This window comes from Panicum virgatum, chromosome 2N (assembly GCF_016808335.1).
Source record: "Panicum virgatum strain AP13 chromosome 2N, P.virgatum_v5, whole genome shotgun sequence".
Taxonomy (NCBI): domain Eukaryota; kingdom Viridiplantae; phylum Streptophyta; class Magnoliopsida; order Poales; family Poaceae; genus Panicum; species Panicum virgatum.
Genome location: NC_053146.1, coordinates 60320632 through 60343331, shown reverse-complemented (window position 1 = coordinate 60343331; position 22700 = coordinate 60320632). Strand labels below are relative to the sequence as shown.

Below are 22700 nucleotides of genomic sequence, written 5' to 3'. Positions count from 1 at the left end.
TAGTTAAGGTATGCTGCTCGGTACTACACGGTCGCCAGATTCAGCCACGGACAAGGGACAACACGGACGTGCCAACCACCACCCGTGTGCCGTTTTGTTTCGGTTGCAGCAAGGGCGTCGTCGCAAGGATGCTGCTGCCTGCCTGCTGATGTGCTTGCCTCTCCTCCCACCAATGCGTCTCCGGCACCTACCTCACCAACCATCAACCGAAAGCTAGCTAGCTAGCTAGCTGGACCTCAAATATAAACAAATTACAAACACCTGCATTGCATTACAGATTTACAGTTCCTTTTTTTTTTGCATCCTTGATTGCACCGGTACGTGTTCCTTGTGACGCCCCATCGGTCGATATCCATCTTGTTGCCCCTTGAAATATGGAGCAAACCTGTCACCTTAAAATTGATGCTTCAGCCTCATATTACAGACCACATTTCACCTTTGAACTGACGCCATGCTCGTAAAATCAGAATCTAGGGAGTATGTGATGTTAAGAGATTTTTTTAAAGATTTGAATCGTAAACTAATTTCCCCAAGCAGACAACTTTTGGTGCTAGTATTTTTTAAAAAAATATTAGGAATACTCCAGTGCAGATACCGGGATACATGATGGTTTATTTGCCGACTCACCAAGCACCCTCACCTCGTCATTGAATAAATTTACTGAAAATATGAGTATTCCACATCTATTTTTTTCTCTCGAATACACAGGAGAGCTGCATATTTTTCTATTAAGTAAAGAGTTTTAATACAACGCGTTATGCCGTTATGAGCACCCACTAGACCGCTACAGATTATAGAAGAGCAAAACGTAGCAAAGCTGTAAGACTGAGCTATTCCACATCTTGAAGCGCACCATCTTGTTGCACGGTCAATTGGCCATTTCCATTTCCCTCCACCACGCCACCCTGAGGCTAGGGGTTATTGAGTGCAATAACGTGGTATTGTCGCAAATGTCCCGTGTCCGAGTAATCGTGAGCAAACCCAGCATTATGCTGATTTGCTGAACAATATTTTACAACGACGGTAAACAAACACAACACGCTGGCACTCATTGGGTTCCTAATATAAATGAACACATGCTACAATGTAGTTTTGTGAGATAAAGGCAACCCTATTAAATATTTTATTTCTGTTTATTTGCTACAAGGGCGATGTGCATTAGTTTGCGCTCTAGTACACAATCAATAATATGATTCATCTTAGTCTAATGCACATACAAGTAAATAACTAAATATGGTTCATCTCAAAAATACTAGTACTATATTACTAACATTTATTTGAAAAAAATTAGTGTACTACTGTATTATACTCCCTCCTAGTTCTATCTGACCCCCTGACGAGTGGGCCTCTCTCCCTCCTAGTTCTCGCCCCACTGCCCTCCTTCCTTTCTCATCAGCAGCCCTTCTTCGCCGACGCCTCGCTCCCCCTTCTCCGCTCCCAAGGCGAGATCTCATCATCACCCCATTCCCAAATCAACCCAAACGCCAAATCCGAAACCCAACGATCCATCCGAAAGCGCCCTAAATCCCACCAAACCCACCTCAAATTCGTAACCAAATGCCCCAGATTGGTGTTCAAACCCCTCACCCACCAATTCAAATCTGACCTCGCCATTCCCACTCCCCCACATTCACCTGATTCCCACCGCAATGGCGACCGCGCTCTCCAAATCCGCCGTCAAATCCCACCCCAGGTCGCCCACCACCGCGCAGCCGCCGCCGCCTCCCAACCCCGGCGCCGGAGCGGCGGCGGCGCCGCCGCCGTCGGGTCCCGCCGCCGGCGCGACGCCGTCGAAGAACGCGGCGATGGCGGAGCTCAAGTCGCGCGTGCTCGCCGCGCTCGCCAAGCTCTCCGACCGCGACACGCACCACATCGCCGTCGAGGACCTGGACCGCATCATCCGCGCGCCGCCGTCGCCCGACGCCGTGCCCATGCTCCTCAACGCGCTGGCCTCCGACTCCCCGGGGCTCGCTTCGCCCGCCAGGCGCGAGTCGCTGCGCCTACTCGCCACGCTCTGCGCGTCCCACCCGGACGCCGCCGCGCCGCACCTCCACAAGGCGCTCGCCCACCTCGCGCGGCGGCTCAAGGACCCGGCCTCCGACACCTCCGTGCGCGACGCTTGCCGAGATGCCGCGGGCCAGCTCGCGGCGGTGTACCTTCGGCCGCTGGCCGCTTCAGGCGTTGCTGAGGCAGGCAATGCGACCGTCACGCTTTTCATGAAGCCGCTGTTCGAGGTGATGGGGGAGCAGAGCAAGGCGGTGCAGGCTGGGGCGGCCGCCTGCCTGGCCAAGACGGTGGAAGGGGCAGGGCCTGGCCCTTGTGTCATCGGGATGTTTGGGAAGCTCGGTCCTAGGATTTGCAAACTGCTCGGTGGCCAAGGCGTGCAAGCGAAGGCAGCACTGCTGGGCGTCATGGGAAGTTTGGCACAGGTGGGGTGCTCCCTTTCCCTTCATAAATCTTGTTGTGCTTGCCATGTATTTTATGATTTGACTAAAAAAAATGCCAGATATTAGAAGGTTTGCTAGTTATCTGTCGTTTAATGGGCATGTGATATTTTAGGCAGGAATTTATCCCAGTCTGGAGGCAGGGGTTATTTTGAACTCCCGTGGTGTTACTTTGATTGTAATAGCATGTACATTTCCCGACAACTTTAGGTATGAAAATAGTTCTAGGGTTTTGGTCTGCAGGGAGAAGGCCTAGTATTTAGTGAATTGTACTTGGAGACTGAGGGGATATGAATGTTATCCTGTACTTGTGGTAGGCTTCCAATGGATTCACTGCTAGTGGTGGTATTGTTGATGTAGCTGATTTGTTCTTGACAATTGATTTTAGTTGTGGCTTGAGTATGCCATGGAAAGTGTAGGGATGTAAGCACTTCGAAGTTTACAAGCTGCTGGTGAATTATTAATGATAAGCTGCAAATGGAGTTTGGATATTTAAGCACCGTTATTGCAACTTGGCTCCTGATAGATTGAATGTGGAAGATTTAATACTTAATGTCCTCCTGGAGAACAAAGAGACTAGGTTTACTTGTAGTTGCTGTTTAAATTGGTGATCAACAGACAACTATGGTGTCGTTGTGATTTTTTTTAGATCTAAATAGGAGCTTAATAAACCTTATAGTGACATCCTTTTTCCCTTTAGTTTCACCATGGATTACAAGATATCCTCTTTTACCTGGTTATAGAGATATGATGTGAGTTTCAGTTAGAATAATTTTTTCTGACTTATATATCTCTATATTGTTTCATGTATTATCTGGGGCACTAGAAGATACACCTTTTGTCTATGGTATTGCTTGTTGCCGTATGAGTGGATGGTGGTCAAGTGTACTACTGTTCTCACTTCAAATGTTAGTGTGTGCTGTAGCATTTGAGATTATCTTTTTAAAGATCTTTCTGGACTTTTTATTTACAAGAGCATGTTGTAGCTCACTTAGTTGGACTTCACTTGTGGGTTTTCTTTATTACTTTTACGTGATTACATGATTGATCTATTACTGTAACATGAGTGCAAGGTCCCAGCTCATCTCTTTGAGTTTTGTTTTCTGGTTTTATTCATAATATTGCAGTGCCAAACTGGTTTAGGGGCTTTAGATAGGCTTATCATGAAAATATTCTAGCAATGCTTGTATTATTTTGCTATGCATATGCCATTCTGCAATGATATTGTGTGAACTATCAGCATGGTTGATTTGAGTATCTGTTCATATCTTCCCTTTCAGGTTGGAGCAATCAGCTCTCAGAATATGCAGCCAGCTCTGCAAAGTATTCGTGATTGTCTTGAGAACAGCGACTGGGCTACTAGAAAAGCAGCTGCTGATACATTATGTGTCTTGGCTACCCATTCAGGTCACTTGATAGGTGATGGAACAGCTCCAACCATTGCTGCTCTCGAAGCTTGCCGTTTTGATAAGGTAACCTAGAATTTCTTTGCGCACTCTAAATTTGGGTCCTCTTGCTACTCATGGGTCCTTTTTCAAATGACGACAATTTTTGTGATTTTATGTTTATATCCTATAGTTGTCATTTTTCCCCACAGGTAAGGCCTGTTAGAGATAGCATGATTGATGCGGTACAGTTGTGGAAAAAGTTGACTGGAGAAGATGCAAATGGTAATGATCCGTTTGTTTGGTTGTCAAGTGTACCCTGTTATTTATGGTTTTACTATATCATACTTACTGTAAAACAACTTGGATGCAACAGATGGTAGAAATAAGGATCCAGCTGATGGTGAAGGGAAGCTGGACTCAAAAAGGTCAATGCAAAGAAGTGGAAAATCAGAATCCTTTGAAGATTCCTCCCCAGATTCACCTAGTAACAATGCGAAGGGCAGTAGCATAGCTGAAAAGGCTGCAGTTCTTTTAAAGAAAAGACCGACATTAACTGACAGGGAACTGAACCCTGAATTTTTCCAAAAGCTTGAGACAAGGAAAACAGATGGTTTGGCTGTTGAGGTTGTAGTCCCCCGCAAGACTCTACAATCTCACTTAAGAAGTGAAGACGAACCAGAAGAAGATGGTGATCATGTTGGTCCCGCTAACAGTAATGGATCAGCTGAAGACGAAGCAAATTTGACTCAAATGCGTACTAGCTATAATTTTCAAAACATTCGAGATAAATGGGCTAACCAAAGGGGAAATAGAAACAAAGATGCAAAATCTAGGACATCTGATGTTGAAGATAGGGTGGAACCCAGCACAAAAGATTCTACTGCTGCAACTATGAACATCCCTGGAGAAGGCCCATTCATAAATAATAAAACGAATTGGTTAGCCATACAAAGGCAGCTGTCACACTTGGAGAGGCAGCAAACCAGTCTCATGAACATGCTGCAGGTTAGTTTATGTTTACTTCTCTGACATGTTTGAAGTTTTTTTCTATTCTGCTAAGAGAAGAATCTAGAAATGAATGTCACACACCAGTTGAGAGTTGACTTCCTGAGTTGTGACAAGAAAATAATGTTCGTACTATTAAGTCTCTCTGCTATTAAGATTTTTCACTATTTTGTGCCTCATGTTACTGAAATTATAATTATGTTGGTGTATTGGCCACCTTTTGGTGTCAAAATTTTCATTTAACTATCATACACAGACAAGAGATGAAGCAAGCTTTAAATGTTTGGCAAATACTGAAAGCTTGGGTCCGACAAGCATTTAACTAAGCTTGAGCTCTATTAAGATGAGCTTAAACCTGTTCTTGGGCTCAAACCTTATCAATATTAAGCTTGGGTTTCTCAAGCTTTCTTGACTTCGGCTTGATTAGGCTTGAAGATATACCTATATAACATATTATTTGCCTATACTGGTGACGATTGATCTTATTTGAGCCTAAGATATACTTCTACACATGCATCTAGAGTTATGGAGCAATCTACTCAAAGCCAGGCAATACTGGAGGCTTCTGGCCTTATCAATCTGAGCCTGAGCATATCCATGCTTCAGTTGAGCTGACCTCGCGCACAAAGATGAGGTTGAACCAAGTGTTTGTCTTACTTACGCTCAGCTACTTGAAAGCTCTAGTTCCAATTTTATTTGTTATTTTAAAATAATCTTGCACATCTTTTGGAAAGAAAATTGACTGCTTTGTGGCCACATGATTTGGTATTTGACTACTTGTTGCATAGTTTAGTAGTAGCCCCATGCTTTCTTCGGTTATGCTCCAAGTTTTCGATATATGTGGAAAATGACTCAGCACTGAGATTTATGGCTTTGCTGATTTTCAGGACGCATGTAAAACTTACTAAACATATTTGTGTGCTAACTACCAAATATAAATTGGTTTTCAACTTTCAGGATTTCATGGGAGGATCTCATGACAGCATGGTTACTCTAGAGAACAGAGTACGTGGTCTTGAGAGAGTTGTTGAGGAAATGGCGAGGGAAATATCACTCTCGTCAAGCAGGAGAGGTGGTGGTCCAGCACTGGGCTTTGATTCATCTCCTGGCAGATCATCTAAATACAATGGTTTCCATGAATATTCTAACTCAAAATTTGGGAGGAGTGGCGATGGACGGATGGGATTTGCAGAAAGGTATTTCTCTGCAGATGGTGCTTCTGGTTTAAGAAGCCCATCTTGGAGACCAGATTCTGAACAATGGGACCCTTATGCTTATTCTGGATCAAGAAATGGTATGAATGCGAGGAGAGGATTAGATTCTGTTTCATCTGACAATAGGATGCCGAGAAATGAGCGGAGTAATGATCAAGCAGGTCCCCGAAGAGGTTGGGACGAAGGGCAGGGACCCTTTAGATTCGGTGAGGGTCCGTCTGCTCGCAGTGCTTGGCGGGCCTCAAAAGATGAAGCCACACTGGAAGCTATTAGAGTGGCCGGTGAAGATAATGGGAGTTCAAGGGCTGCTGCAAGAGTTGCTATTCCTGAACTGGATGGCGAAGCTTTGAATGATGACAATCAAGGGGATGAAAGAGGCCCACTTTGGGATGCCTGGACCCGTGTGATGGATGCTGTTCATGTTGATGATATGGACTCTGCTTATGCTGAGGTTCTTTCTACTGGTGATGCTGAACTACTTGTAAAGTTGATGGAGCAAACTGGACCGGTTCTTGATCAACTTTCAAATGAGGTTGCAAACGAAGTCCTACATGCTGTGGGGCAGTTTCTTGTGGAAGAAAGCTTCTATGATGTAGCCTTGACCTGGCTTCAGCAGGTAATCTATCATATTCCATTGCAGTAATGTATTGATGTCTTCATTGACAAATTATATCAGAGAAATTTCAACTCTGAACATTTTCTTTGCCTTGGAACTTGAGTTCATAAAGGAATCACTTCCATCGTAAGATTATGGTGCAGCACTCTAAAAATACATTTTAATGAGCATATATTAGTAATTTATCCAATGTGGTACTGGGATAATTGGTTGTCTAACAAGCTATGATGATAATTTTCTCTGAAGTTTAATGTTTTTGAAAGAAATATTTTTTTTAAGCGGGAATAGAGAGCCACAGACATAAACAGTGAACTAATTTGTTGATTTAGCTAGTGAATTGAAGTAATCTAAGCATTCGTAACATATCTTGGTAAACGTTAATTTGGATAGAGTATAAAACTGTTATTGATTGACTTTTGGTCCTTCTGCCCTCAAACAGAATCCTGGCTTTTCATTTGGTCTAGAATGAAGGCCCTTCAGTTTTACTGGATTGCTCAAGGTTGAAGGAAAAACTGTAGTGAAGTATGTGATGAATATTTGATACTTTATTTTTATTTCTTGAACAGATAGGTTCTCATTTGGTGAAACCTGTTATCATGTTCTCTTTGTTTGCACTATGACAATTAAGGTTTTCACCTGGAATAGTGTAGCTGTTTCAGTCCACTTGCGAAACCAATACATCACCATTTAACTTTTGTTTATGTCATGAAATGGTGATTAAAACATCGGAGTACATTGGAGAAGAAGCGTTTGCAAAGAAAAGCGTTAACATTTGTTTCATTTTCTATACTCAAATGTCCGGCATTATCTGGTTTTACATTTCTGAGCTGAAAGCATAACTTTGAGCTAGAGATCTCAATGAAGAATGTGTTGGTTGTTGCAGTTGACTGATCTGGTAATGGAAAACGGATCTGATTATCTCGGGATCCCTCTAGACGCAAAGCAAGACATTCTATTGGGACTTCATGATGCTACCGCGATCGAGCTGCCAGATGATTGGGAGGGAGCGACCCCGGTGCAGATAATGAAGCAGCTGGCTTCATCCTGGCGCATTGACTTGCAGCAGCTCATCAGTTAGGGTAGCATTGTCCGTCGAAATACGAGTTGATTTCATTTGTTCATCACTGATTCCCTGCCTGTTCGTGCTTGGTCTATTGCTATTAGGAGTACAAGTGCTAGATTGGGCTGAGTGGAAGTGGCACTGTGTTGAAATTGATTGTTTGTGTGAGGAAATATGATGTTGATATTTGTCTCACCTGGGTCGAAAGTCTTTCGCAGTTCATAGTATGGTTTTTCTTATCTATTATCTTATTATTTGACCAACAAACGGAGTCTCCACGTTCGCTCTCAAGGCTTAGAAATTCTCACATTAATCGGAGAAAAAAAATACTCGCCACTACCATTATGATAAAAATTAGACTAAAATACTTCTGTGTCTAATTAAAAATTACCCACCACTGTCATTATGATAAAAATTAAACTAAAGTACCTCTGTGTCTAATTAAAAATCACTCACCGATGCCATTATGAAAAATTAAATATAAAATACCAATTAGCTATGTATCGGCTACAAATATATATTGTTAATAAAAACTAAAGCTAACAACAATCAATTAAAATAAAACCAAAATAAGAATAATTATATACATAATATTATTAAAGCTCAACAAATCAAATTGTTATTACAGGTAGATCATATTTGAATTGTTTTAACTAGTAATAAGATATAATTTACGATAATGAACAGGATGATGTATGATAAAAAATACTATAATCTTTAAGTAAGGATATAACAACATGCGAATTTTTGAATTTTCAATACTAATCGCGTAAATGCGCGGTCTGTACGCCTAGTTATACCTAATATGGTCCTCTTCGAGGTGCCGGCGATGTATTGGTGCATTTACACACCGGAAGCTTAAAAATGAGTAGCAATATAGTGTTTATTGTCACCGTCTCACCGCGTCAACATCTTTCTGTATGCAATCGAGGATGAAACTGTAAGCAGGCGCTACGCATTGAGCTGGTGGTATCCATGCGATACAGATATACAGTTCAGACCTTCAACTCTCGCAACAGAAGCACAATTGCTGGAGTGTCAAACCAAAGTTGTACGGACATGACGAAGGTCGCAACACTACGATGTGGACACGTTTGAACTCAGCAATCGGTTTTGCAGGGAGGCGCCATGCCTATGTGCTCGAGCTCGATCGGGAGGCCATGCAGCGGCGAGGGCATGGGGTCCCTGACGAAGGTGTTCTCCTTGCAGCAGAGCCTCCACCGGAACCGCCTCACCAGGTGGTACATGGTCACCAGCGTCTCCACCCTCGCGAACTCGATCCCAGCGCACAGCCGCTGCCCGCCGCCGAACGCCACGAACGAGTAGGGCGGCGCCTGGCACTCGAACCTCGACGGGTCGAACTTTTCCGGGTCCTTGAAGACGCCGGGGTCCATGTGCGTCACGCTCGACGCCCAGAACACCTGCCACCCCTTGGGGATGACGTAGCCGTCGAACTCGATGTCCTCCAGGGCTCGCCGGAAGCTGCCGAAGATGGGCGGGATCATCCGCAGCGTCTCCAGGGCCACGCGCCACGTGAACCTCATGCTGTGCAGGTCCTCCCATGTCAGCGCCTCGCCGTCGGCCTTGTTCTTGGCGATCTCTTCGTGCTCTGCACGTCGCGGGGAGAGAGGCGTCGTCTCGTCAGACATGGCGCGCCATCGATGACATGACAATTGACATGATGAGCTTGGGCTGCTTTCTTTACCTTGGACCATGGCGGCGAGGGTGGCGGGATCACCGGCGAGGTGGCGGATCATGAAGGTCATGAGCACGGACGACGTGTCGTGGCCGGCGACGAGGACGACCATGGCGTTGTCCACGATCTCCTCGTCCGTCAGCAGCTGCTTGCCGCTGCCTTCGGCCCGCAGGCTGGCGAGGCAGCTCACGAGGTCGTCCGCCGGCGACGACTCGCCCCGCTCCAGCCTGGCCCTCTTCTCCCTGAGCGTCGCCTCGAGCACCCGCCGCGCCCTCGCGCTGGCCCTAAGGCTCTTGCGGAACGCCGTGAACGGCAGGTCCAGCGGCACCGACCACATGCCCTCCAGCATGTCGGCGAACGCCACGGCGAGCCCCTCCCGGACGGCGCCGCGCTCGAGGCCGAAGAGCAGCGTCGCGATGATGTCGAACGTGAGAAGCTTCATCAGCGGCAGCACGGTGACGGCCCCGCGCCCCGCCCACTGGGCGTCGAGGTGTCGCGTGACCTCGGCGTCGATCGTGCCCACGTACCGCCGCAGCATGTCGGGCTTGAGGAACTGCATCATGGCGCCGCGCACGCGCCGGTAGTCGTCGCCGACGAGCTCGAGGATGTTCCGGCGGCCCAGGATCAGCGGCAGGCACCGGGGCTGCTTCGGCGCCAGCGCGTCGCTGCCGAACACCAGCTTGTTCGCGGCGGGCCCCGTCACGAACACCGTGGGCGCGCCGAACAGCGACAGCTTCGACACGGGGCCGTACCGGTCGACCCAGTCCCGCACCCACCGCTCGCCGGTGTTGCTCCGCATCGCGCGGAGCAGGCCCAGGCTCTGCCCGATCACCGGCAGGCCCAGCGACCCCGGGGGCAGCTTCGCCGGCAACGGCTTCCTGGTTCTTGTCGTTAGCCAGTAGACGATGAGCGGCGTGAGGATGGCGGTGAGGAGCGCGACGGCGATGGAGGCCGCCATTGCCGACTTGCCGTGCACCAATCAACGGCTGGAGCTTCTTGGGGTTTGGCAGGAGGGGAGGGTGGGGCAACAATATATTCTGCGCATTAGCAGCGCGCGGCGCGCGCTGTACTGATGGAACGCGTCGACGAGCCGCTGTGAAGAGGACAAGGTGGCATCTTCACCTAGTGTGTCGCCGCATACTCGTGACGATGGTTAGAATCTGGGGTAAGGGATGATGGCCTCGATCGGTTGTATTTAGCGTTGGAGACAAGCAGAAATGTGCTGAAAACGTGACGGGGACAACAAGAGATGGCTCACGAAAGCGAAAGAGACGGTAAAGTAACAGAGTTTGTCTCGATCAGCTCTTTGCACAAACAGAACATACTTTGCTGCCAGATAGAAATGCACATGGATTCCGCCAAGGAAACCAAAAGAAATACTGGCAACTGAATAAGCATGTACTAATCCTCATCAGGGGGGTTAAAGATTGGTCAGGTTCAGACATATGGCCGGAGAATAAACTCAAGTGCGTGTTCTTCTTCAAGTACAAATATAATCAAGACTATATTATTGAAAACAAAGTTCTGCCAGCCAGCTAGCCGTGTTTTTCTCTCACACCAAATATACATCAGCCAGCCAGCAGTATTTTTCTCTTACAACAAATCAGCACCAATTACCAGCCACAGCCAACCGAGCAGAGCGGAAATAGGTAAAGGACAGCTGCGAGGAACGTCAAATTCACGTTTAGTACAAAACGGCGAGTCGACGTTCAGAGTTAAAAGCAGCAAAACACACATGGCAAGTAGTGCAGAGAAAAGATCGGTCATGCCCAGAACAAAGGACAATCAGTATGCGGGTTCGTCTACCGTAAGACGGTAAGAGATGGTGATAAATTCCTGGACCCCCTTGGCAGCTGGCAGTGGGCAAGCCGGCCACCATTTCCCCAAGCTTTGAGTGCGCTGTCTTTGTCGGCGCCTCATTTAGCCTCACCCCTCGCTGAAGGCTACGCACCATTCTCGGCTTCGATGTGCTGAAAACGTCAAACGTGGTAGGGACAACATTGAGATTGTTCACTGATTGAAGCGAAAGAGACAGAGTAACAGAGTCTGTTTCGATCAGCTCTTTGCACAAACAGAATCTTACTTTGTTGCATGGATTCCGCATAGGAAACCAAAATAATTAGTGACTACTAAATAATAAGCATGTACTAATCCTCGCCAGTGGAAAAAAGAATGGTCAGGTTCAGACATATGGACAGAGAATGAAGCTCACGTGCTTTTCTTGAAGTACAAACATAACCAAAGACCGTTATTGTTGGTTCAGCGTTCTGTCAGTTCATTTCTGCCACACAAATAAAAGCCGTAAAAACTTCGTCCTTACACTGAGATCACTCCAAGTTCTCAATGTTAAAAACATGCATGCCCTTTGCACGCATAAAATAAAGTAATCCACGCATGTATTCATTGAAAAGAATGCAGGGATCAGTTTAGTCGAGAACGGGCATCGGTGTTGTGTTGGATCCTCCTTGGTTTCTTCCGTCATTGCAGCACATCCTCCACCTGAACTGCCTCAAGAGACGGTGCATCGCCATCGTAAAAAAAATAATAATAAATAAAAAAATTTGCACATTGGCAGAACCCAAGCACGTCCTACTGTCCTAGTTGCTGCTTGGTGAACGAAAATGACGCGGTGGTGGTGGTGAAGATTGCCGGGGCCTGTCACAGAAAACCTTGTCTTCTCCTCCCGCCCTACACAAAAGTTACCGATCGATAATAACAATCTATTTACATCAGCCGGACGGTAATATATATCATCAATCACTTGCAATTCTCTCCATCCCGGCCGGCTCTCCAAGCTGTTAGCTTCACCATTCAGCATTCACCAAACACTGGTTCCTCCAATGGATCTCGCTCTCCTCCTAGCGCTCATGGCCATCGCCTTCCCAGTGCTCCTCCATCTCCTGACGAGAGCCAACAAGACACGGCCGGGCACGGCCAAGCTGCCCCCGGGCTCCCTGGGCCTGCCGGTGATCGGCCAGAGCCTCGGGCTCCTCCGCGCCATGCGCGCCAACACCGCCGAGCGGTGGGTCCAGGACCGGGTCGACCGGTACGGCCCGGTGTCCAAGCTGTCGCTCTTCGGCGCGCCGGCGGTGCTCCTCACGGGGCCCGCGGCCAACAAGTTCGTCTTCTTCAGCGGCGCGCTGGCGCTGCAGCAGCCCCGGTCCACGCAGAGGATACTGGGGGAGAGGAGCATCCTGGAGCTCACGGGCGCCGACCACAAGCGCATCCGCGGCGCGCTCCTCGAGTTCCTCAAGCCGGACATGCTGCGGCTGTACGTGGGCAAGATCGACGGCGAGGTCCGGCGCCACCTCGACGAGAACTGGGCCGGCCGGGCCACCGTCACGGTCATGCCGCTGATGAAGAGGCTCACGTTCGACATCATCTCCCTGCTGCTCTTCGGCCTCGAGCGAGGAGCCGTCCGGGACGCCCTCGCCGGCGACTTCAAGCACGTCATGGATGGCATATGGGCCGTCCCCGTGGACCTGCCGTTCACGGCGTTCCGCCGGAGCCTGAAGGCCAGCGCCAGTGCTCGCCGGGTGATCGCCGGGATCACGCGGGAGACCAAGGCCAAGCTGGAGCGGGGCGAAGCCTCCCGGAGCAGCGACCTCATCGCGTGCCTGCTCAGCTTGACCGACGACGCCGGCGCGACGCAGCTGAGCGAGGAGGAGATCGTGGATAGCTCCGTGGTGGCCCTCGTCGCCGGCCATGACACCTCGTCCATCCTCATGACGTTCATGGTCCGCCACCTCGCCAACGACCCGGACACCCTCGCCGCCATGGTCCAAGGTAAGAAACCCAACTAGAACGCATCATTCCACTCCTTCACTATGCTTTGAACTAACTCTGACCACGCCATGGCTGCCGGTGGCGGCGCAGAGCACGACGAGATCGCAAAGAACAAGGACGACGGCGAGGCCCTGACATGGGACGACCTGGCGAAGATGAAATTCACGTGGCGCGTAGCGCTGGAGACCCTCCGCTTGGTGCCTCCCATCTTCGGCAGCTTCCGGCGAGCCCTGGAGGACGTCGAGTTCGACGGCTACCTCATCCCCAAAGGATGGCAGGTGTTCTGGGCGGCGAGCGTGACGCACATGAACCCGGCTATCTTCCACGAGCCGTCTAAATTCGATCCGTCCAGGTTCAAGAACCAGTCGGCGGCGACGGCGCCACCATGCTCGTTCGTGGCTTTCGGCGGCGGCCCGAGAATCTGCGTCGGCATGAAGTTCGCTAGGATCGAGACGCTGGTGACGATGCACCACCTGGTCAGGCGGTTCCGGTGGAAGCTCTGCTGCAAGGAAGACACCTTCGCGAGAGACCCCATGCCGTCGCCGCTGCACGGCCTACCCATCCAGCTCGAGAACAAGTCCTCTCTCTGATCAGGACAAAAATCGGCAGCGACAATTTGCACAACAGGATTACATCAAAGATGCCCCACATGGAAACGTATTTTAATTTGATCCCACAATAGGATAACGTAGAGCACCACACCACTTGCAACAAATTATTAGTCGTTTTGGCTTTTTCTAGATTCATGGACTTTATTTACGCGTCTACATATGTATTATATCTAGATATATAACTAAATATATGAATCTAGAAAAGATAAAACGACTAATAATTTGAGAGGGTATTAGTGAACTAGTGTACAATAGTGTGTGATACAGTGTTGGCCTCACCAGAGTAGAATTGATGGGCACATCATGACAGCTGAGATATAGGACTAGTTCTTCCCAAACAATCCATGCAGTTTTCCGTTTCCCGTTTTCAGCATCCCACCAGAAGTCATGGATGATGCTGGTAAGGTCATCACACAATCCCAATGGTAGCTTGAAGACACTCATGCTGTAAGTTGGGAGAGCTTGAGCTACTGCTTCGATCAATATTTCTTTAGCAGCTATAGACATGCGTTTTTCGGTGTAATCCTGTAGACGTTTACTAAGCCATTCTTTTAGGTTCTGGAACCGGTCACCTTTCATTATTCCAATAGGAGTTGGTAAGCCAAGATATTTAGCATCGAACACTGAGCTGTCGATTTGTAGGATGCGTTTGATCTGCTCCTGTGTCTCAAGTGGCTTCTGTCCATTGAACATGATGGGGCACTTTGATGGATTAACAAGCTGGCCCGTGCACTTGCCATATGACTACAAAACCTGCTTGATTACCGTTGCTTGCTCTGAACCGATATGAAGAAGAGGAGCGTTTCATCGGCAAAAAGGAGGTGCGAGATGCCAGAGGCGTTCCTGCACACTTTCAGCTCCTGCAGCGCGCCTGTTGTAACTCTGTTCTTGATCAAAGTAGAAAAACCATCAGCAACAAATAGAAATAAGTAGGGCGAAAGAGGATCACCTTGCCGTAGACCCCGAGTTGGTGCAAAGGGTGTCGACATGACACCATTGAAACGAACCGTGTAGCGGACCGAAGTGACACAAGTCATAACTCGGTCCACCCAAGAACTCTGAAAGCCCTCGTACGCACAAAACTCACTTCGTTCACCAACGTTTGAGTTAATAGCATGTAAACACTCAAAGGCAATGAGAGCATTATCAGTAATCATCCTCCCAGGAATAAAAGCACTTTGATTTGGGGAGATCAGGTTTTGCAAGATTGGTCTAAGCCGATTTACTTTACATTTTGACACTACTTTATAAATAACATTGCATAAACTTTTTGGTCTGAAGTCTTTCAGGTGTTCAGGACGAGTTACCTTGGGTATAAGAACAATGCATGTATCGTTGACTCCAGAAGGCATAATTCCAGTGCTAAAAAACTCATTTACTGCCTTGATAATATCCATCTTTAGCAGGTCCCAAATTCGCTGGAAGAAACGGCCTGGAAGGCCATCCGGGCCTGTTGCCTTTAGTGGACCTATTTGAAATAGAGCATCACCTATTTCCTCATCATTATATTCTCTGCAACGATCTTCATTCATCTCTGGCGTCACTAGCTCTTGGATCAAATCCTAGCTCTTGGATCAAATCTACTAGCTCCTGCGGGTCAACTTGAGGGTCACTAGTAAATAAGTTTTGAAAGTAATCAACAGCCATACCTCGCATGGATTCCTGATCCGAACACCAGCAACCATCATCTTTCCGCAGCCTCTTGATGTGGTTTTTTCTGGATCTCCATCTAGTTTTTTGATGGAAATATTTTGTATTACGATCACCTTCTTTTAGCCAAGTGATTCTAGAGCGTTGCAGCCACATCATTTCTTCCCTGTAGAGTAATTCATCGAGTTCTTGTTTAGTTTTTTGGATAGCCTCTCGATTCAGCAAAGGGCCATCTCTTTCTAAAGCCTCCAAATTGTTTCTAAGTTGTGCGAGCTGCATGGTCATGTAACCAAACTTTTCCTTACTCCATGTTTTCAGATCTTGGGTAACCTTCTGCAATGCCACTGCAAGAGCCCCAAGGTCGCTTCCCGGGTTACATTTTTTCCAAGCATTTTCCACAACCGTTCCTAATTCCTCTTCGCGTTCCCACATGATTTCATATCTGAAGGTATGGCAACGTGGCATCTGATCGCTGATCCGTGGAGTGAGCAGCAGCGCTTTGTGATCTGAACGTGAAGAGGTGAGATGTCGCACACTAGCCCCTGGAAATAAGGTCGACCACTCAGAGTTGGCTACGCCCCGATCGAGCCGTACTCTTACATTGCGGATACCTCTCTGATTGTTGTTGTACGTCCATGAAAGTCCTGAAAAACCCAGATCATGTAAGTCACAATGGCTAAGGACTTCCCTGAAGTCCATCATCTGTTGTTCCCCTCGTGGAGTTTCAGAGAAATGTTCGAATTGCCACATGGCCTCGTTAAAGTTCGCTATCACCATCCATGGTCCATTCCAAACCCCGCATAAAGAACGTAGACGATCCCACACAAGCCGTCTCCTTTTCCACCCTTGGTTCCCCATAAACAAACGTAGCTCTCCAAGTTGCTCCATTGGGGTCATCAGAAACTAACACATCAATGTAACGAGAACCCTGTGAGAGCAGGGTTACATTAACATATTCATCCCAAAACAGTACAATACCTCCACTAAAACCTTCACTATCCGAAGCTAAACAATGTTTTAGACCTAACTTCCACCTCAGAGCTTTACTCCTAGTAGTGCTCATTCTTGTTTCTGAAATGAAAACAAGCTTGGGGTGATGCAATTTTACAAAGTTGCCGAGTTCCTGAACTGTCCGGGGGTTCCCCAGTGTAACGAACATGGCACCATTGATGCCATTTCGAGTGATTTTGGTAATCGAATGACAACACAACACTTGGACTAATATGATTGTTAAGATGATCATTCTCAGGCTTTTAGGTTCAAGTGATGACAAAGAGAAAGAGAAGATAGGCGTAGCAAGGCCCGATGGACTGCCCCTACGGGGGTTCCGCTACCCGGTTAGCGGACGGGGGTCGAGGGGGAGCCGCCCCTCGCGGGTCTCAGGGCAGCGCCCTGAAAGCTCTTCGATTCAGGAGCACCGGAAGAACCGACGCCAGGGCATCGGAGCATCCGATGGTAGTCGGAAGAACCGACGCCTTGATACTTTGGTGCAGAAGGGAATCGAAGCCAAGTCAGCCTATAGGCACCGGTTGAACCGACGGTCCAAAATAGGGCATCGGTGCAATGGCCGTCCTTTGTACCAGAGACGATGTCAAGTGACCAGAAGAAGTTTCTTCAGCACCGGTTCAACCGACGGTGCATCGGTGCATACCACCGGTGTAATGACGTCAGCATCCAGGAGAAGATTCTTTCAGCACCGGTTGAACCGGTGAGGCATCGGTGCATTGCATCGGTTCAACCGGTGGTCTCTGCGTCAGCCATCAGGAGTCCAACGGCTACTTCGTGTTATGAGTGACCGGATGAACCGACGCTACCCTGCCAAGAGGCATCGGTTCTTCCGGTGGTACGCAGATTTTCAGCTAACCGTTGGAGCAACGGCTACAAGACTTGGTGGCCTATATATACGCCTCACCCCGGCCATTTGAAGATTGCTGGAGTTGCTGGACATCCCACACACACCCAAGAACATCTCCAAGCCATACAAAAGCATCAAGATCATATCCTTAGCCCTTAGCACACTTTGAGAGTGTTGTGTAAAGGATTAGCTCTTAGTGAGTGAGTTTGCAAGGCTTAGAGCCTTTGTGCTGTGGTTCATTAGTGAACCAAAACAAGAGCTTGGTGCGCCGGCACCTTGGAGCGTGGAGCTCGCCGGCAACGTCATCGACCCTCCGACTTGGTGTGGAGCGGCGACGACACCTTTGTGCGGGGGACGTGGAGACCCCCATCCTTTGTGGAGAAGCTCCTTAGTGGAACCCGGGGCCAAGGTGACCGTGATTGTGTTCACGGAAAAGACTTGGTGGCCGAGTAGCAATACTCTTAGTGAGTGCTACAACAACGTGGATGTAGGTGTGCCTTTGTGGCTAACCGAACCACGGGATAAACACCCGCGTCAAGAGTTTGCTATCTCCTATCCCGCTCTTTAAGCTTCCGCATTTCATTCTAGTAATTTGTATGCCTTTACTTTCATAGAATAGTTTCTTGATAGGAAAGGCTATAGGTTGCTAAACTCTTTTGGGATAGGGGTTTTACACTAGAACAACCTAGTTGCACATCTAGATAGCTTGTTTTAGTTTAAGCTTTGTGCAAACTAGTTGGAGCCATAGGTCTAAGTTTTTATTAGTGCCTAATTCACCCCCTCCCCCTCTTAGGCTAGAGCACCCGATCACTTTCACCCAGCCCCCGGCAGTTCCAGGCTAAAGTACTCATTGCTCCTGACGGGGCTCGCCATGAGCTCCCGTCAGGGGTGTTGCATGTGCAGAGCATCTCTTACTGCGTTTCGCCGGAGATTCATCATCATTAACCCTTCCCTTGGCTTCTGGTGCAGCTGGCGCATTGGGGTTCTCCTTCCTCTGAAAACCATCTTGGTTTAAACTTTGCTGTTCTAGCTCATCAATGGATGCTGCAATACTTGCATGCAGTGCCTTCTTGCTGCTTTTGGTTTTTCCGATATCTTTTGCCGCTCCACGAAGTCCAGTGCCCATTTTCTTGTCTGGCAGCTCACCTGCCTTCAGGTTCTTTGCTAAGTTTAGCCGATCAAGCATGCTAAGATGTTCCTGTTCTTGTGGTTCTGGTTTCATGCTTCCGGAAGTTCCACTTGAGTCCACAAAGGAGTCCAGGCCCGAAACTTTACCATCCATGGCGGTATTTGGATGCACATTAAGGTCAGGCAATTTAGAGTCCACCAACATGCTTTTAACCCCGTCAACCACATATTCTGGGATCTCACGTTGGTTACTGGCTCGCACATTCGGCGAGACATGATCCTCCATCACTTCTCCATTGCTGCGTTTTCCACTTGTCGTTCCATACTCCCTCCAATTGTTAGCTGAATAAGCAGCAGCCATCACCCTCTTGCGTTGGTCTCCGCTGAAGTTCAGCACACGCTTTGCTCCCTAAACATCCGCTGGGATGGTCATACTCTTATTGTTACCTATCTTTCTGTGGTGAGCAGCGCAGTTCCTTCCCATAGCGAACGCCTCCTTCCATCATCTCCTCATCAGGGCACTCCCGATGCGAGTGTCCAATTCTGCCGCATCCGAAACAAAAGTGAGGCACATTCTCGTATTTGACAAGGAACTGAAGTGTCCCTTGGCCTTTGACTTTCTGCTCAACATAATGCAACAGAGGTTTTGCAAGTGGGAACTCCACTTTAACTCTTTTATAGTCCTGCACCGCATTGCCCACTTGTAGAACACGGCCTATCTTGGCGCCCAGCACCCGTACAAAACCTTCTGTCATCATTTTCAGGGGAATATCATACATTCGAATCTACAAAGCAATGGACTCGATCGACACCTCCTATAAACGCTGGGTTCCATCATAAGGAACAAAGATGATTGCATCATCCTTATGCTTCCAAGGGCCACCATCAATGACACGCTTCCACAACTCCTCGGAGTCAAATTCAACAAGGAATCTATTTTCACCCAACTCTCTCACAGGAATTGACGTTTTCTTGCCCCAGATAGCACTTAATTCATTAAACATACCCTAAGTGGAGTAACTCTTACCAGAGTAGAATCTGGCTATTGCCATCCAACGGCTCTGCATCTGGACTGCCTCCTCATCATCTTCGAATGCATATTCATCCTCATCTGACTCCATTCCACCGTCACCCTTGGCCAGCACGATCTGGCGTTCTGCCGTAGCATCCTCCTGATCATGCAAGATCCCTTTACCCTTTGCCATCCTAGCCGCCATCTCTGATGCATTAAGCGGTGCATCATTGACTGCAGGTGAGTTACCTTTCGACGCACCCATCCCATCCTTTGGAGCCTGATCCGCCATTGCTAGCACACGCAACCCTAGATCGGAACCCCTCAAACGACTTTGGCTTCAGGTGGGCAATTTCCTCACCGGAAATCCCTGATCGCCCCCCACCGCAGTACGAGAGAAGAGAAGCGATCCAAACGGTTTAGTGTATTGCCAAGCAGAAGGGCGAAGGCACCAAGCAGCAAAACCCTAAAACCGAGCAAACAGCGAGAAAGGAACTTAAGTCAACCTAAGTAACAAAAAGGACTCCCAACCCGTCACAAGACGTCTGGATTCCGAGAACGAACGGAGAAAACCGGCCATAGCGCGCGCGGACTCTCCTTCGAAGCCAAAACGAACACAATCTCCCAGGAACCGCAAAGAGGGTATGTAGCAGTGCAAGCGTGGGATAAACCCCCGATCCTGCCCGGCAAACACGCCGGCAGTAGACTCCTGACGCCGGAAAAAACTAGCTCGCGAGCACGTTGGCGGCACCGCCCCCGAATCGCCCGATCGCCTGCTCCGTCATTTTCGGAAGTCTGTTGGTGCGCGACCTTGAGTGGGTGACCTGATGTGCCGCACACATTTGATGTGATAATTTTGGAATTTTGAATTTTGCATCTAAACCAGTCCTCTCTTCAGCTCTAGCATCTTCCTTCACGTGACGCTCGTCTTGGTTAACGAGCTGGCCGGCTCCATGCGTGCAAGTGGACGGCAAGCTGCATGCAGGTTCACTAGCAGAGGTGCATGCGCCCACTTGAGCCGACGACAAGGCAAACTTATGCATTCTTCTCTCCTCTTCTCTTTCTTTTATGTAAAATTTAGCCAACTTATAGTCTATCATAATATTTGCTCTAAGACTGACCCAATAATGAGAGGCAAACAAATATTTGCACCTCCATTTACATTGTGCAAACGAGCAAGCATTTTCCATCACGAGGAGAGAGGTGAGGTAAAAATGGATTCCCTTCCTCCTCGTAGGAAAATCCGTGCGGCGGCCCTCGCAGCAGCGCAGAGGAGCTACAACGGCGCGTGGCTGGGCGGAGGCAGAGCCAAGCGGCGGAGCACGGAGGCGGCAGCGAGCGCCGGGGCTGGAAGGAGGAGGGTCGGCACGGTGAGGGAAGGGGAGGGAGGAGGGCCGCCGGGATTCGCGCTGCCGGCGCCATGGACCGTCGTGCTCCTGCCGGCGTGCGCGAACGAAGCAGAGGCCGCGGCCGCCGCGCGCCCAGGGGAGGAAGGAGGCTGCTGGCGCTCGCTCGATCCGCTCGCCGCTCGCGGTGGCGCGGAGCTCGGCCACCCGCCCGCAGCGGCGCGTGGATCCGCGGAGGAAGCCATGGAGGGAGGGAGCCGCGGACGGAGGGCGCTGCGGAGGGAGGTGGCCGGAGCTCGAGCGGGCGGGGAGGGGAGGGGGCGGCGCCGGTGCTGGCGCCTCCGCGCGGCCGCGGCCACCGGCGGGGTGAAGGAGATGCGGTGCCGTTCTTGGGTGGAGATGGAGCGGGGAGGAGGCGAAGAAGAGCGCGGTAGCATCGAATCGACTCCTCCGCCTTTCAATCGAGCTCCGCCGGTGTCGAATCGAGCTTCCCGTCACCTCCTCCCCTTCCACAACTCCGGCGCCACCTCCGCGGCGGGCGGCGCGGGCACCGGCGGCGGGCACCAGCGGGCAGCGCGGGGCAGCACCGGCGGGCGAGGAGGTGCGCGGCGGGCCTTCCTCTCCTCCTGCGACGGCGGTGGGCCTCCCTCTCCTCCGGTGGAAGGGGCGAGGCGCACAGTCGGACCGTCGGCGCGGACGGTTCGCCACCGGAGGGCCAAGACCGCCGGCGGCCTTCCGCAGTTCTGCGTTAGCTGTTGGAGACGGTAAAAAATGCGTGGGGAACGCATCTACTGTAGACGATGCAAACGGAGGAATGTATGTCCCATTTTGCATTGGTTTGTTGGAGTCAGTCTAAGCCAGTAAATAGTATGATCGTATGAGTATGTAATGTAACCACGCGAGCGCACCTGGGAATCGAGCCTGTGTTTTGCTTTGACCAACCCGAATCCCACCTGGTGTGCTGCGTGCCTGCGTGCGCAATCTAGGCACAGCGTCCAGCCGTCCACCACGTTGGGCAGTATAGCGTGCAGGCACCGTGGGCGCCGCTTGTAGCAAGGATGAAAAATAATGCGTGAATAGATAACGATCCTGTTTGGTTTGGGCCAATATAGAGTTTATTTAGGAGCACTTCCTTCAGCTCAATTTCACCAACTCCACCATGAAGCATCTCCACCTAAGTGCTCCACTCCAAACATCCCATTTACCAACTCCACCATAGAGCAGCTCCACCTAAGTGCACCACTCCAAACATATGTGTGAGATGGGTTTTTCCCCCATTCTCTTCCCCATGCAAGCAAAGAGACTCCATGGCAGCGCCGCAAGGCTCCTCTGCAGTATTTCAGCGTGTCGTTGGCTCACTGATGTATGGGGCAGGGGCCACACGTCAGTGGCCACGCATTACTGTAGAGGAATCGTTTCCTGGCGGCAAGGGGGATCCATGGCGGAGGCGGCAAGGGGATCCACAGCGGCGCACGGGACCACCATGGCCAGCGGCGGATTTCCATGGCGGGGAGCAGACTTCCACGGCGGGTAGCGCAGCGGTTCCACGGCCGTGGCGAACCTCCATGGTGGGCGATGGACCTCCATGGCGGTCGGGGGACATCCATGGCCACGGCGGCGGCCGGCGGGGGACCTCTAGGGCCGCGGCAGCGGACCTCCATGGCGGGCGGAGAGGAGATCGAGAGATCTGCGGCAAGGATGGATCTCAAGCAGGTTATCGCGCCAGCTCCCAAGCTTTGAACCCGGTTTAGATGTTCGGGAACGCGTAAAACGTTAGGAGGACTGGAGGAGCTTCGGTGCGCCTGGGATTCAAAGCCTTTGGCCAATTTCAGCGGTGCTCGACCACCATGATAGTGCTCGCCTGCGCCGGTGTCCAAGAAGAAAGGAGA

The 22700-nt window shown here is 49.7% G+C and overlaps 3 protein-coding genes across 4 annotated transcripts; 2 read left to right on the top strand and 1 right to left on the bottom strand.

Annotated features, from left to right (window-relative positions):
* Positions 1-1335: 1335 nt before the first annotated feature.
* On the top strand, positions 1336-7966 carry LOC120661528 (TORTIFOLIA1-like protein 1). Of its 2 annotated transcripts, XR_005669930.1 has the most exons (7): positions 1336-2429; positions 3725-3916; positions 4042-4114; positions 4206-4837; positions 5795-6667; positions 7107-7189; positions 7551-7964. XR_005669930.1 is itself a non-coding variant. In XM_039940418.1 (6 exons), exons 1-6 carry the CDS (start codon positions 1650-1652, stop codon positions 7743-7745), a joined length of 2745 nt encoding a protein of 914 aa, XP_039796352.1. In that variant the 5' UTR covers positions 1336-1649; the 3' UTR covers positions 7746-7966. The 2 variants fall into 2 exon arrangements, 1 of the variants encoding a protein (XP_039796352.1); XM_039940418.1 differs by lacking the exon at positions 7107-7189 and having other exon boundaries at positions 7551-7966.
* A 626-nt stretch (positions 7967-8592) lies between these two features.
* Positions 8593-10437, bottom strand: LOC120661525 (cytochrome P450 716B1-like). The gene is made up of 2 exons (XM_039940416.1): positions 9433-10437; positions 8593-9336 (listed from the first exon to the last, which is right to left on the bottom strand). The coding sequence occupies exons 1-2, from the start codon at positions 10379-10381 to the stop codon at positions 8828-8830; spliced, it is 1458 nt and encodes a 485-aa protein (XP_039796350.1). The 5' UTR covers positions 10382-10437; the 3' UTR covers positions 8593-8827.
* Positions 10438-12184: 1747 nt separating this feature from the next.
* LOC120661527 (taxadiene 5-alpha hydroxylase-like) lies at positions 12185-14379 on the top strand. The gene is made up of 2 exons (XM_039940417.1): positions 12185-13209; positions 13300-14379. The coding sequence occupies exons 1-2, from the start codon at positions 12264-12266 to the stop codon at positions 13797-13799; spliced, it is 1446 nt and encodes a 481-aa protein (XP_039796351.1). The 5' UTR covers positions 12185-12263; the 3' UTR covers positions 13800-14379.
* Positions 14380-22700: the final 8321 nt, after the last annotated feature.